This window comes from Trichosurus vulpecula, chromosome 9 (assembly GCF_011100635.1).
Source record: "Trichosurus vulpecula isolate mTriVul1 chromosome 9, mTriVul1.pri, whole genome shotgun sequence".
Classification (NCBI taxonomy): domain Eukaryota; kingdom Metazoa; phylum Chordata; class Mammalia; order Diprotodontia; family Phalangeridae; genus Trichosurus; species Trichosurus vulpecula.
In genome coordinates, this window is record NC_050581.1 from 14,920,436 (window position 1) to 14,932,441 (window position 12,006).

General features: G+C 45.8%; 2 protein-coding genes across 4 annotated transcripts in view; one reads left to right on the forward strand and one right to left on the reverse strand.

Annotated features, from left to right (window-relative positions):
- RHBDF1 (rhomboid 5 homolog 1) overlaps window positions 1–6,315 on the forward strand; it is a 52,628-nt gene extending 46,313 nt beyond the window's left edge. For both annotated transcript variants that reach the window (XM_036737863.1, XM_036737862.1), the window contains 7 exons: window positions 575–675; window positions 969–1,032; window positions 1,949–2,043; window positions 2,245–2,320; window positions 2,507–2,607; window positions 3,063–3,216; window positions 5,529–6,315. In XM_036737863.1, the coding sequence (XP_036593758.1) occupies window positions 575–675; window positions 969–1,032; window positions 1,949–2,043; window positions 2,245–2,320; window positions 2,507–2,607; window positions 3,063–3,216; window positions 5,529–5,948 (1,011 nt within the window). In that variant the 3' untranslated portion in view covers window positions 5,949–6,315. The remainder of the gene's footprint in view (window positions 1–574; window positions 676–968; window positions 1,033–1,948; window positions 2,044–2,244; window positions 2,321–2,506; window positions 2,608–3,062; window positions 3,217–5,528) is intronic.
- A 185-nt stretch (window positions 6,316–6,500) lies between these two features.
- On the reverse strand, window positions 6,501–11,744 carry SNRNP25 (small nuclear ribonucleoprotein U11/U12 subunit 25). 2 transcript variants are annotated; one of them, XM_036737864.1, is made up of 6 exons: window positions 11,496–11,744; window positions 10,666–10,756; window positions 10,180–10,285; window positions 9,276–9,350; window positions 8,432–8,490; window positions 6,501–6,967 (listed from the first exon to the last, which is right to left on the reverse strand). In XM_036737864.1, exons 1-5 carry the CDS (start codon window positions 11,709–11,711, stop codon window positions 8,433–8,435), a joined length of 546 nt encoding a protein of 181 aa, XP_036593759.1. In that variant the 5' UTR covers window positions 11,712–11,744; the 3' UTR covers window positions 6,501–6,967; window position 8,432. The 2 variants fall into 2 exon arrangements, with proteins under 2 accessions (XP_036593759.1, XP_036593760.1); XM_036737865.1 differs by having other exon boundaries at window positions 10,180–10,282; window positions 11,496–11,743.
- Between the last annotated feature and the right edge of the window lie 262 nt (window positions 11,745–12,006).

A 12,006-nucleotide genomic window follows, 5' to 3' on the forward strand; every position in this document is an offset into this window, starting at 1 on the left:
GATTGTTAACCCCAGCCCCCCAAGTGTGCGATGATAATAACCCACGTTTCTGTAGAACTTTAAGGTTTGCCAAGTGCTCTCTTCACCACAGCCCTGTGGGGTGGGTAGTGCCAAGTATTATTATCCCGGCTTTAAAGATGAGGAAACGAGCCTCTGAGAGGTTGTGACTTGCCCATGATCCCATGGCTTAGTAAGTGTCTGAGATGGGATTTGAGACCAGGTCTCTTGACTCCTTTCCACTAGAACTTGCTGCCTTAGTAATATTCACATCATCCTTCTCATTTTTTAGGATCTTTTTTTTTACTTTTCCTGTGTATTTAACATGACCTTGGTGCTGCTGTTGTCTCATCTTGCCCGCATGTTGGGTTAGCTGTCTTCACTCTGCATCATTTCTTACATCTTCTTGTATTTGTTTAAATTCTTTGTATTTGTTGTTTCTTATGAATGTCGTACTTTAGAAAACACATTCCTCAGGGATTGGGCCAGCCCTTCTTCTTTTCTCCAAACCCTGTTCCCTGCCCTTCATCTAGAACCCCCTTGTGAGGCTGACCCTCTTCACTCTTTCTCTCTCCAGTCCACACTGGCTGTATGGGTGAAGTGGCCTGTTCACCCCAGCACTCCGTACCTGGCTGGGAACAAGAGGCAATTTGGGTCTGTCTGCCACCAGGATCCCAGGTAGGTCACCATGCTGGGTTCCTGGAGGGACTTGCCCAGATGGCCCTGCCATTTTCAATACCTTGCCCTGGGCTAGAGACCATAGCATGCTAGATTTGGGCTCTCTGATGCCAATGGCCTAACTCTGTTGAAGGGTGGAGGGAGTGGAAGGGGATGAGCCCCTGTAGAATCAGAGATGCTTAGATTCTTGGGGATGCAAGTATTTGGGCTTGGTGTGGGGAGGTGACCACAAATGGGGCTTGGGAAGATGAGGCACCAGTGGGTATGGGGTCTGACCAGCTATGGCACTATAGGGTATGTGATGAGCCTTCCTCAGAGGACCCACACGAATGGCCAGATGACATCACTAAATGGCCGGTAAGCAAGATACCTACATGTGAAGGATATGATAGGCACCTTCAACTCAGGAGACCCATCTGTCCCCTAACCCTGGGGTCCTTTGATAGTGGAGGGTATCAGGAACGACCAGGCCTGGGCCAAATGTTCTTATTCTTCCTGATTTGGTAGGTGGTGGGGCTGGCTTGTTGAAGAAAAAGCCAGGCAGGTGCCCAGGGGTCTGCATCCCCAAACAGACTGTTGGGGGTGGCACAAACACTCCTTTATAAAGGTATCACATAGGAGAACGTCAATCCCTGGAATTTATATGGTTCTGTCCTTCTCAGTCTCAGCCCAGCTTCGCTGTCTATGCTTGGCAAAACTGGGGACAGAGAGCTTATCTTGGGACCGCCAGAGTCAGGAAAAACCTTCTAGGATCTTGAGGTGGAGAGAATCTTGGAGATCATGTCATCCCACCTTCTCAGTTTACATAAAGAGAAGCAGGTCCAAAGAATGACTTGCCTGAGGTCACAGGCAGTAAATAGCAGGGCTGGGATTCAGACCCAAGTGTTCTGACGTTTTCTCCATTACATCAGCTCCCAACCCTTAATATGAACCCATATAATCATATAACAAGTTCTTCTAAAGCCATGATCTCATCAAAGTCTAGGGCAAGGTTTATAGTCCCCATTTTACTGTTGACACAGAGACTCAGAGAGGGAAAGAGATAGATGTAAGGGCCAAATAATAAATTCTGGAAATAGAACAAGAACCCAGGCCTGTGCCCTGAGAGACCAGGGTTCTTTTGGTGATATTCAGTGACCCTTCCCTTATCCCCCAGCTCTGGGCTCTACTCAGGGGGCAGGCCAGGGGGCAACTTACTGGACTAATCCTGCCCCTCCTCACCCATATGGGGAGGGAATGACCTGCTGTCTCTCCTAACCCATCTGTAACCCAGATCTGCACCAAAAACAGCGCTGGGAACCACACTAACCACCTCCACATGGACTGTGCCATCACCGGGAGGCCTTGCTGCATTGGTACCAAAGGAAGGTGAGAGAAGACTAGCTCCGGCCTCCCCCATCTGGCTTCTCAGGGGCTGGCACAGAAGGTGCTGGTGATACAGGGGACAGGCTGGTTAGTGGAGATTGATTAGACTGTCCTAGGGAGGGTTACAGGTATGGGGCTGGGAAGGATGAGACCAGACTACAGGGGACCCCCGTGGTAACCTGTCTGAATTTTCCTCCCTCTAAGGTGTGAAATCACCTCTCGGGAATACTGTGACTTCATGAGGGGCTATTTCCATGAGGAGGCCACATTGTGCTCCCAGGTATGGGAATGGGGGGGAAGGGGGAATTTTTTTTTTATGTAGGGCAAGGTGTGTTTGAGTGAGTTAGCAAAAGGATTCCAGCCCTTTGAGGAACTGTGGGTACCTTCCCAGCCTGGCGCTGTCTCCTCTATCCCCAATAACCTGTTTTACTTCCTGGGATGCTGATAGGCCACTTTGTCCCTGCAGGTGCACTGCATGGATGATGTCTGTGGTCTTCTGCCCTTCCTTAACCCCGAGGTTCCTGACCAGTTCTATCGTCTCTGGCTGTCCCTTTTCTTACATGCTGGGTAAGTCACTGCCCTCCTGGGCTAGGGCCTAGGGGTTCTCTAGTCTCCAAGGGGTTTGAGGTTGAATGGGATAACCAGGGCCTACTGCCCTTCTCCTAGGTTTCCCCATCCTAACTGTCCAGTTTTGTCAGGAACCAGGGTTAGGCATGAAGGGTGGGAAAGTAGATAACTTTTCCAGAAAGTCTGCATCTTATACAATAACTGAATCACACACATTTCTCTGGTGATCCTTAGGAAGTATACCTGAGGCTGATGGGTAAAAAAGTGTTTATTAAACCACTACTGTATGTAAAGTGCTACATTTAGCTCTGGGGATACAAATAGAAAAACTCACCTTCTGATGTGGGGGGACAACATATGGACCTTAATAATCTAGGTGGGGTGAACCTTAGGGTTTGTGAGGGGAGATCGGTGTCTATGTGGTTCTAAGTGTTCTGCTCCCCTTTTCTTAACAGGATCTTGCACTGCCTGGTGTCTGTCTGCTTCCAAATGACAATCCTTAGGGACCTGGAGAAGCTAGCTGGATGGCACCGAATATCTATCATCTACCTTCTGAGTGGTATCACAGGCAACCTGGCCAGTGCCATTTTCCTGCCCTACCGGGCTGAGGTAAGCCCTGAAGTGTTCCACGGGGCACAAACATAGTAGTTAGTCTGGATGCTGTTACAATCTGTCTTCTCTCTTTGGCTCCCTCCCTTCGGCCTGGCTCTGCCACTGCCTCTTTGGGTTGCCCTTTGCCTTTCTGGGTTTCATTTTCTCCTTAAAGTGAGGGGGTTTGACCTGATCAGTAGCGATTCTTTGAGCTCTGATAGCCTGTGTGCTGTGTTCTAAGCGTCTTTTGTTACCCTACTTCCTTTCCCTTTGGTCCTTGAATCCAGCTTTGTTTTGTATTATTCTTGAATCTCATTTCTCTAACCAGACTGTAAGCTAGTCAAGTGCAGGGCCTCTATCCTGTTCTCCATCTCCCTCGAGCTTAACTGAGCACATACTAGATACTTGAAAAAGATACCTTTGAAGGCCTTATTTCCTTTGGCAGACACAATTCTTTTTTTAAATTAAGATTTTTTTTTTATTTTTAGTTTACAACACTCAGTTCTGCATGTTTCTGAGTTCCAGATTTTCTTCCCCTCCCTCCACTTCCCCCCCCCCCCCCAAGACGGCATGGAATCTGATATATGTTCTACATAAACCTTCACATTAAACTTATTTACACAATAGTCAAGTTGTAAAGAAGATGATCATGAGAAAGAAGAAACAAAACCAAAAAAAGAGCAATTTGCATTCAGACTCCATAGTTCTTTCTCTGGATGTAGATAGCTCTTTCCATCATGAGTCCTTTGGAGCTGTCTTTGAACCTTGTGTTGCTGAGAAGAGCCAAGTCTATCAAAGTTAGTCATCAGAGAATCAATATATCTGTGGTTGTGTATAATGTTCTCCTGATTCTGCTCCCCTCACTCAGCATCAGATCATGTAGGTTATTTTCCAGATTATGATGAAGTCAGTATCTTCCCCATTTCTTGTATCACAATAATATTCCATTATTCATATATCACAACTTGTTTAGCCATTCCCCAATTGATGGGCATCCCCTTGATTTCTAATTCAAAAAGAGCTGCTATACTTTTGTACATATGGGTCCCTTTCCCACTTGTGTGATCTCTTTGGGATGTAGCCCTAGAAGTGGTATTGCTGGGTAAAAGGGTGTGCACATTTTTATAGCCCTTTGGGCATAGTTCCAAATTGCTCTCCAGAATGGCTGGATCAGTTCACAACTCCACCAACAATGTAACAGTGTTCCAATTTTCCCACATCCTCTCCAGCACTTATCATTTTCCTGTTTTGTCACATTAGCCAATCTGGCAGACACAATTCTGAAAATATACCTAAATAGAATTTTTGTAAATCAGAAATATTGAACCACTTTGACCTTGGTGTGTGACTTGATACTATAGGGGAGAATTTAAGAAAAAACCTGACAAAATCACCACCCTCATGGAACTTGTAAACTCTTTTAAATGTATGGAGGAAATCGTGGCCCCAGGAAATTTTTACAAAATGCACCTTCTTGCTTTTGGTTAGTTGGGGACTACAGGAATGAAATAGTGTATGTTATCAGATGGGAACACTAATTTCCTTAACTGCTTTTCTTGGTTACAAAGGGAAGGGCTCATGGATTAAGTGGTGTGTGAGTGAGAGGGGGCACGTGTCAGTATTACCCAGAAATGACTATGCTATAAAAATCAAAATCATTTCAGTAAAACTTATTTATAAAATTTAAAAAAATTAACATAGGAGGGGAATTATAGGGTTCCAGTCCTGGTTCATTGTGACCTTACTCTGCTTTGGTTCCATTTTCCTTTCCATAAGGTTGGACTTAGAACCTTACAGAAATTATAAGAGATGTAAAAGGTTGACTAGAAAAGGTCTGTTCTTGCTTCAAAGGTTCCACAAATTGCATTACAAATCTTTTAAAGTGAAGAATTTCAGGTTTATTCATGAGAATTTAGAACCTAGCAATTAGTCAACCTTGAACCATATCAGATCCTTGGTTCCTTTGAAAACTGTGGTGAGGGTCAGTCAATTAACCTTAGGGTTCCAACCCCTGAAGAAACAAAGAAAGGCAAGTGTCTTCCCCTGCCCTAAAGGAACTCATGGGATTCAACATGCAAACATGCTATATATAGGATAGAGGGAAGGCTTCCTGTAAGAGGTGGTGGGATGGTGGAAAATGAGTAGTTTGAGACAATTTGAGCCTAGGTGTGCTAGGTACAGGTGCACCTTCAGCAAGGCTGTCTAGGGCATCTCTAACCCTAGTCTGTCCCAATCTACTCCCTACCACCCCCAACTTTTCATGTTCACTCCTTCTAGGAGTCTCTATTAGCCCCATCTCTCCCTCCTTTTCATCATTTCTCTTCCTGCAGGTTGGTCCCGCAGGCTCCCAGTTTGGCATCCTTGCCTGCCTTTTTGTGGAGCTGTTCCAGAGCTGGCAGATCCTGGCTCGGCCCTGGCGAGCCTTCTTCAAGCTTCTGGCAGTGGTGCTGTTCCTCTTCACCTTTGGTCTCCTGCCCTGGATTGACAACTTTGCCCACATCTCTGGCTTCATCAGTGGCTTCTTCCTTTCCTTTGCCTTCTTGCCCTATATAAGCTTTGGCAAGTTTGACTTGTATCGAAAACGGTGCCAGATCATCATCTTCCAGATCATCTTCCTGGGGCTCCTCTCTGGCCTGGTGATCCTTTTCTACTTCTACCCAATCCGCTGTGAGTGGTGCGAGTTCCTCACATGCATCCCCTTCACAGACAAGTTTTGTGAGAAATATGAATTGGATGCTCAGCTCCACTGATCCAGGGCCATGGGAGGTGGAACTTGGAAGGTGCCCGAAGTGGTGCTGGACCGGAGCCATGGGAGCTGTGTCTCCCTCTCCCCCAGGTGGGGACAGACCCGGATCCTATCCCACTGGCCAATCTTGCCTACCTCTCACCCAGGCTTCCGCACTTGGCAGTCCAGCCTGGCCCTGCCTCATCTTACCATGACTCACATGTTTCCTGAAAACAGAATGATTGTGCCTTGTTCAGTTTTGTTGAACCCTTTTATGCCTCCAGGTTTTTATTACACTAGTGTCCATAACTACCTTTTTAACTAGCCCAGCTGACGACCACCACATGTGGCCAATAAATGGAACCGGGAGCGTTTTAGCTGCCATTAACTCAGATCATACCTGTGTCTTTCTCCTTCCTAGGCTGCCAGCCTCAACAGGGTAGTGGTTGGAAAGATTCAAGAACAACCAGAGAATAGTACTGGGGTACTGGGGACATTGAGATAGTACAAAGCTACAAAGTTATGGAAGACTCAGACCAGCTTTTCAAGACCAGCCAAGGCTCAGACCAGACTAGGATTGGGGAAAAGGCAAAATGATTATTTTTATCAACTGAAGGAATACAGGAACATGGTGAGAAATGGGCAAGGGGAAGCTCAGTCAGGTCAGGAAAAAGTGTCCCTAGTTCACTAGCATGAGCAAAGATGCTTCCGGATACTACAGAACAAAAGGACTCTGCCTCTCATCAACAGAAACAGGTCCTATAGAAATTGTCCCATTTGCCTTGTTTTAAACAAAATAAAGATCCATAGAGTTTGAAAGTGTCATCAAGTATAGAGGAGGGACAGGTGGCAAACACAATGAGAACATCAGAGGGTGCTGGGCAGGCAGGTCACATTCAAGGCACCAAGCTTCAAGTTCCAAGTCTTGTTACTCCCTGGGAGCTAGCCCAATCTTGTCATCCTGTTTTTCTCCAGTCATGCTCAGGACTGGATGAAAATATCTCAGCACGGTGGCAAAACTCCTGGGCTTGGACTGGTTGATCCCTGTAAAACAAGGAACCTTCCAATCAGGCAACTCTGAATAGGTAAAATCTTTGGTTACTTTGCCACAAAGTAGGACCCATGATCTCCAGAGGAATGTGATGGATAATGTGTGACCCAGGGCCCCCCTACCTTTAATGGAAGACTTGGACCAGACAGATTGTAGGAAAGTCACAGGGAATTTTGGTCAGGGTGGGGAGGGTGGTGGTGCTTTAGAGATATACTGGACCAGATTAGGAAGAGGACGGACAAAGGCCTTAACAGGTATCCTGTTTAAAAAGAGGTACCTTTTAAAAGTTTGAAAGCAATGATCACTACTGGAGGGAGGGGGCAACTGAAGAAGAGTCATTTGAGAAATAGCTGTCACTGGTAACCTGCCCTCAAAGACCCAAACTAACTTGTGTGGGAAGCAGAAGTGTGATAGCACGCTAACCATGTTAGTCAAACTGGGTTTTACTTGGAGGTTTTTAGGCCTTTTGAAGAGAAACTCTTTAGGAAGTGTATGAACTTCCAGAGTGTTAATGCTATCACCTATATCTTGTGTATCTAGCTGTGATATCACTGACTAGCTGCCATCTCCAGCAGTGGGGATGACGTGCACTGACCTATCCATGCTTCCTCCTCTCCTCCTCTTTGTAACGAACAGCATGCACTCAGGCCAGAAGCCAAATCTGGGGCCAGGGAAATGATGCTAAACAGACCTTATGAATAGCGACTGATGATCTCATGATTATACTTATATTTCTGTAATGCTTTAAGGTTTACAAAGTACTTTCCTCACCATAACGCTGGGTTGTCATGCAAAGAATATTATCTCAATCTGACAGATGAAATATGACATCCAGTGTTAGCATTTTAACATGTGTGGATAAGTGCTAACCAGCACTTGAACCCAGGTCTTATGCCATGGTAGAAAGAGCAAGTGACCAAAGAGATGAGAGGTTAAGCCCCAGCTCTTTCATTTACTAGCTATTTAACCCTGTACCAAGTCCGTTAACCTCTCTTTTGCCTGGTCTCTTCATCTGTAAATGAAGAAGTTGGACTAAATGATCCCTAAGCTTCCATCTAGCTAAAAGGAAAAAAAAAAGGTCTGTGAATGTCTGACTCTTAGGTTGAATACTTTTCACCACCCTCTACCCATGTCACAAGTCACCTGAATGAGAAGATGACATACCCTGGCAGCCTTCTGCATTCTCCATTCTTCAGAAGGCTGGAAATAGCACAAAAAGGATGACTATCACACCTGGCCCAATCGGCTATGGGAATTACTACAAACTCAGAGGTCCCAAATTCGGGGACATTAGCCTAAGAAGGGAATAGAGCCCAGAGAAGCCAAGCCCTGTGGCAGGGCTAGGGAAAGAAAGTATAACATTGGGGTGAGCCTAAAGGGACTGAAGTGAATGCTGCAAAGTTCAACCCCATCTTGGTCTTCGGAACAAAAAGGCGCTCCTTAAGAAGAAGCATTACCTCATTTGTTCCTCAGCTTCTTGATAAAGGAGACCTCATCTCGGTTTCGAATACCATACCTGAAAAGAGAACACTGGTTACCAGTTTGGAATCAGACACCACAGTGATTCCTTCACCGTCTAAGGCCTTGGTCTGTCACAGAGGCCAAAGAAAGAATGGAGGATTGAGGCTGGGGGCCTAATGCTCAGATGAGCAATAAAAACTCCTGCCTTACTGCAAAGTGGGATTAAAAAACTTATTCCTTCTCTTCTCAAAATATTTCTGAGCCCTTTCTACATTTAACTCACTAACCAGAGGGAGTCACATGAAGGAAAAAGATGATGCAAAGTATCAAAGTACATCTCTTTAAGCTCAGAAGATGTTATTACCTTCCTTCAGCTTGGTTCCTTTTGGCCCAGAGCTATTTCCATGGCTAAAGGCCAACTTTGGACTAACAAGGACCACATTTCTAATGTGTCTTTTCCTTCTAATATTCAACCATTAAGGCCTTTCAATCTTGTTCCATTTTCAAATCTTTGCCTGTCCTTTCCTCCTCTCTTCCCATTCGCTATCATGACAGTGGTCTGGCCAAGCTTCCAGGAGAGCTACTGACAGCCAAACCTCCCATAAAGGAAGAGGTTTACCAATTAGACATTTATCAAGCACATTCAGAACCCTGTGTTGTACACATTGCCTAGTACCTATGTACAGAATGCTATCCTGCGAGTGTTGAGGGAGGAAAACACTTGCTCAGTCCTTTATACATTACATAGATACCTTGAATATCTAGAATCATAGGTGATGTTGGTGTGGAAGGGCAGGGACTCCAGAACTTCCTGCAGCATAAATGAAATGGATCACTTACTCTCGGAGTTTCTTCCCATCTTCAGTTAGCTTCTCTCCAGCAAAAGTAAGGTGGTATGTTCTCCATATATATGACCTGAAGACCTCCCCAAGAATTTAAGAGGGAGTAAAATCAAACATCAGAACTCAATGGAAAGGTAAACAAAGCCTGTTACCAAAGACGATCCCAAAGGTCTCCTAAGAAGTCTATAGGATAGGCTATAGCTTTCCCCTGGAGAGTGAGGCCATTTAAGTGTCCCTATTTGTCAAAGAGGAAAGCGATCCTGGAATAAATGAATAAACATTAGCTCTCCCCTAGGATCCTAGAGCTAGCTAACCTAGCTTTAAGAAGATCCTTTAGCAGCTTATCTTCATTGAAACACTGTGACCACTATCTCCTTAAGTACTTCTAAAGATCAAGAATTTCAGGTGAAGGAACCTTAGAGGTGGTCCAGTTCAAACTCCCACCTGGTGGAATCCCTTCTATGCTTCTACAGATATAAAATGTTAGGGAACACCTTTGAGTTCAATTCTCATTTTACAAATGAAGAAATAGGCCCAGGGATGGAAAGTAACTCTCCCAAATCGCATAGTAGATTAGGGGCAGAGACAGGATTATACACTAGATGCCCCCAAATCCTAGTTTGCTATTCAAAAATTATTCCCAACCTCCTACCCAATACAGGCATCTATTTTTCAGCTTGGGAGAGGGGGGAAAAGGGGGCAGGTGGATCAATGAGCTGCTGCTTGGACACTCATAGTGATAGAGAGCACATACAAGCCTCCTCTATTATCAAGGACCTCTTATTATGCGATTATTCTTTCTGAGGTTGATCTGATATCTACCTCTTTGTCAAAACTTCCACTCCTGCTCAAACTAGGGGGCAGAGAAAAGATGATAAATCCTCTTTACTTTGACAACTCACCAACTGATATGCTGTATGCCTCCTTCCCGCTCCTGTTTGAGCTGCACATATCTCTGGATAGCCTTCTTTAGGTCCAAGGTTGTGGCATTTTGCACCACAACAACTGCTGAAATGTAGATACAAAGTGTGTAACAATTCCCAGTGGGCAATGTGTCCTGTCCACCTTACCTAGCTTTAACCCGACTGTCCACAATGGGTTGGGGCTCTCCAAAGGGAGGAATTGTGTCTCAGAGACTGCTGGGGAAGAAGTACGCCGGAATCTTGGGACCTGCACCTGACTTAAAACACTTCCAGTGATTTTATGAGAAACGTTGAAACAAGTTCCTTCCTCTCTCCAGTGTTAGCCCAACTCTTGTTTCATCACCCCAATATTAAGGAATTTCTCAGCATTTAGCAAGTCTCACAAATGATTATAATAGACAAGTATAAATGTTAGATATCTCATAGTAGTCACAAAAAGTAAAGGATAACTAAAAAAATTCTTACGCATCATTTCTCCATCCACTTTGCAAACTCTGACGGTCATTGCTTGCCCATATTCCAGAGCTATTTGAGAATTTATCTCCTCCAAAGTGACCTAGAATAATTAATTAGAGAAAAAGGATTATAGGAGTTGAACCTAGAAAGGGTTTTGTAGATTATCTGGGAAGTGAGGTCCAATCTCTTTAAGACTTACACAGGGCCCTCTTCACGACAAGCCTACAAGGGAAACAGGACAAGTATCATTATCTTAATTTCAGAGGAGGAAATTGAGATTCAGGAAGGTTAAGGGGATTCTATTTTACACATCTGGTTTTAGACGGTAACACAGGTCTTTGACACTTTCCACTGTGCTAGGCTGACAAAATAAGAGAGGAGCAGGAGCCACAGGCGGCTCCTGGCCCGTCTGACCCACACGGTGCACGTGCCCTACATCTCATTTACTCAAGTATACAGATCTCACAAGCTAGAAATTCCAGAATCTAATTTTCCACCTGGCTGCACTCACTGCACTTGTTTGGCTTCTCCACCATACTGCCCCTTCCCCCTCCCCATGTTCCCCTGTTAGACTATAAGCTACCTGAGGGCAGGACCTGTCTTCCCTTTGAGTTTTTGTATCCCCAGCGCTCAGCACAATGCCCGGCATACAGCAGTCATTAAACGTTTCTTGACTATTTTTGGCCCCTTCCTCGCTAGTAACTGACATTTCAATACGTGGCACGTACTTTTCACATGCTTCTATACAGGGCCAGAGAGGAAAGGAGCCTTCGGGAGCCTGGGTCTGGGTCTGGGTCTTAGCGACCACCGCCTCCCTTCCTAACCTCCACCTTCCATACCTGGATAGGCAGGTCACAGAGCAGCGGATCCTGAACGATCATGGCGAGCCCCTCCTGAAACACGTCCACCACCTCCGCGTGAGGCAGCGCCTCCTCTTCGTCATCCTCGTCTTCCCCGCCACCTCCGCTGCTCGCAGCCTCCACCTCCTCCTTAGCGACCTGCAGCTTCTCCGCCACGTCCCAATCCTCCATCTCCAAGCCTTTAGTAGGAAACATCCGGTGAGAAACACCGAAGGGACACCTGGGAAAATGTGGAGAGAAAGGCGGGACTGCCGAAGAGGCTCCTGGGTAACGTCTATTGGTGGAAAGAGAGGGGCGGGGCTGAGGAGTAAGGTTGATGCAAGGCTGATGAACCGGAACAACGGTGATGGAGGGAGAGGGGCAGACGGCTGTAGGGCCAATGGGGAACGGCTATTGGTGGAAAAGGAGGGGCGGGGATTCTCTAAGTGCGTCTGGGGGGGGGGGGGAGGACAGAGGCGGGGCCTCTGAGGAGCGGGGCCGTTGTAAAGCC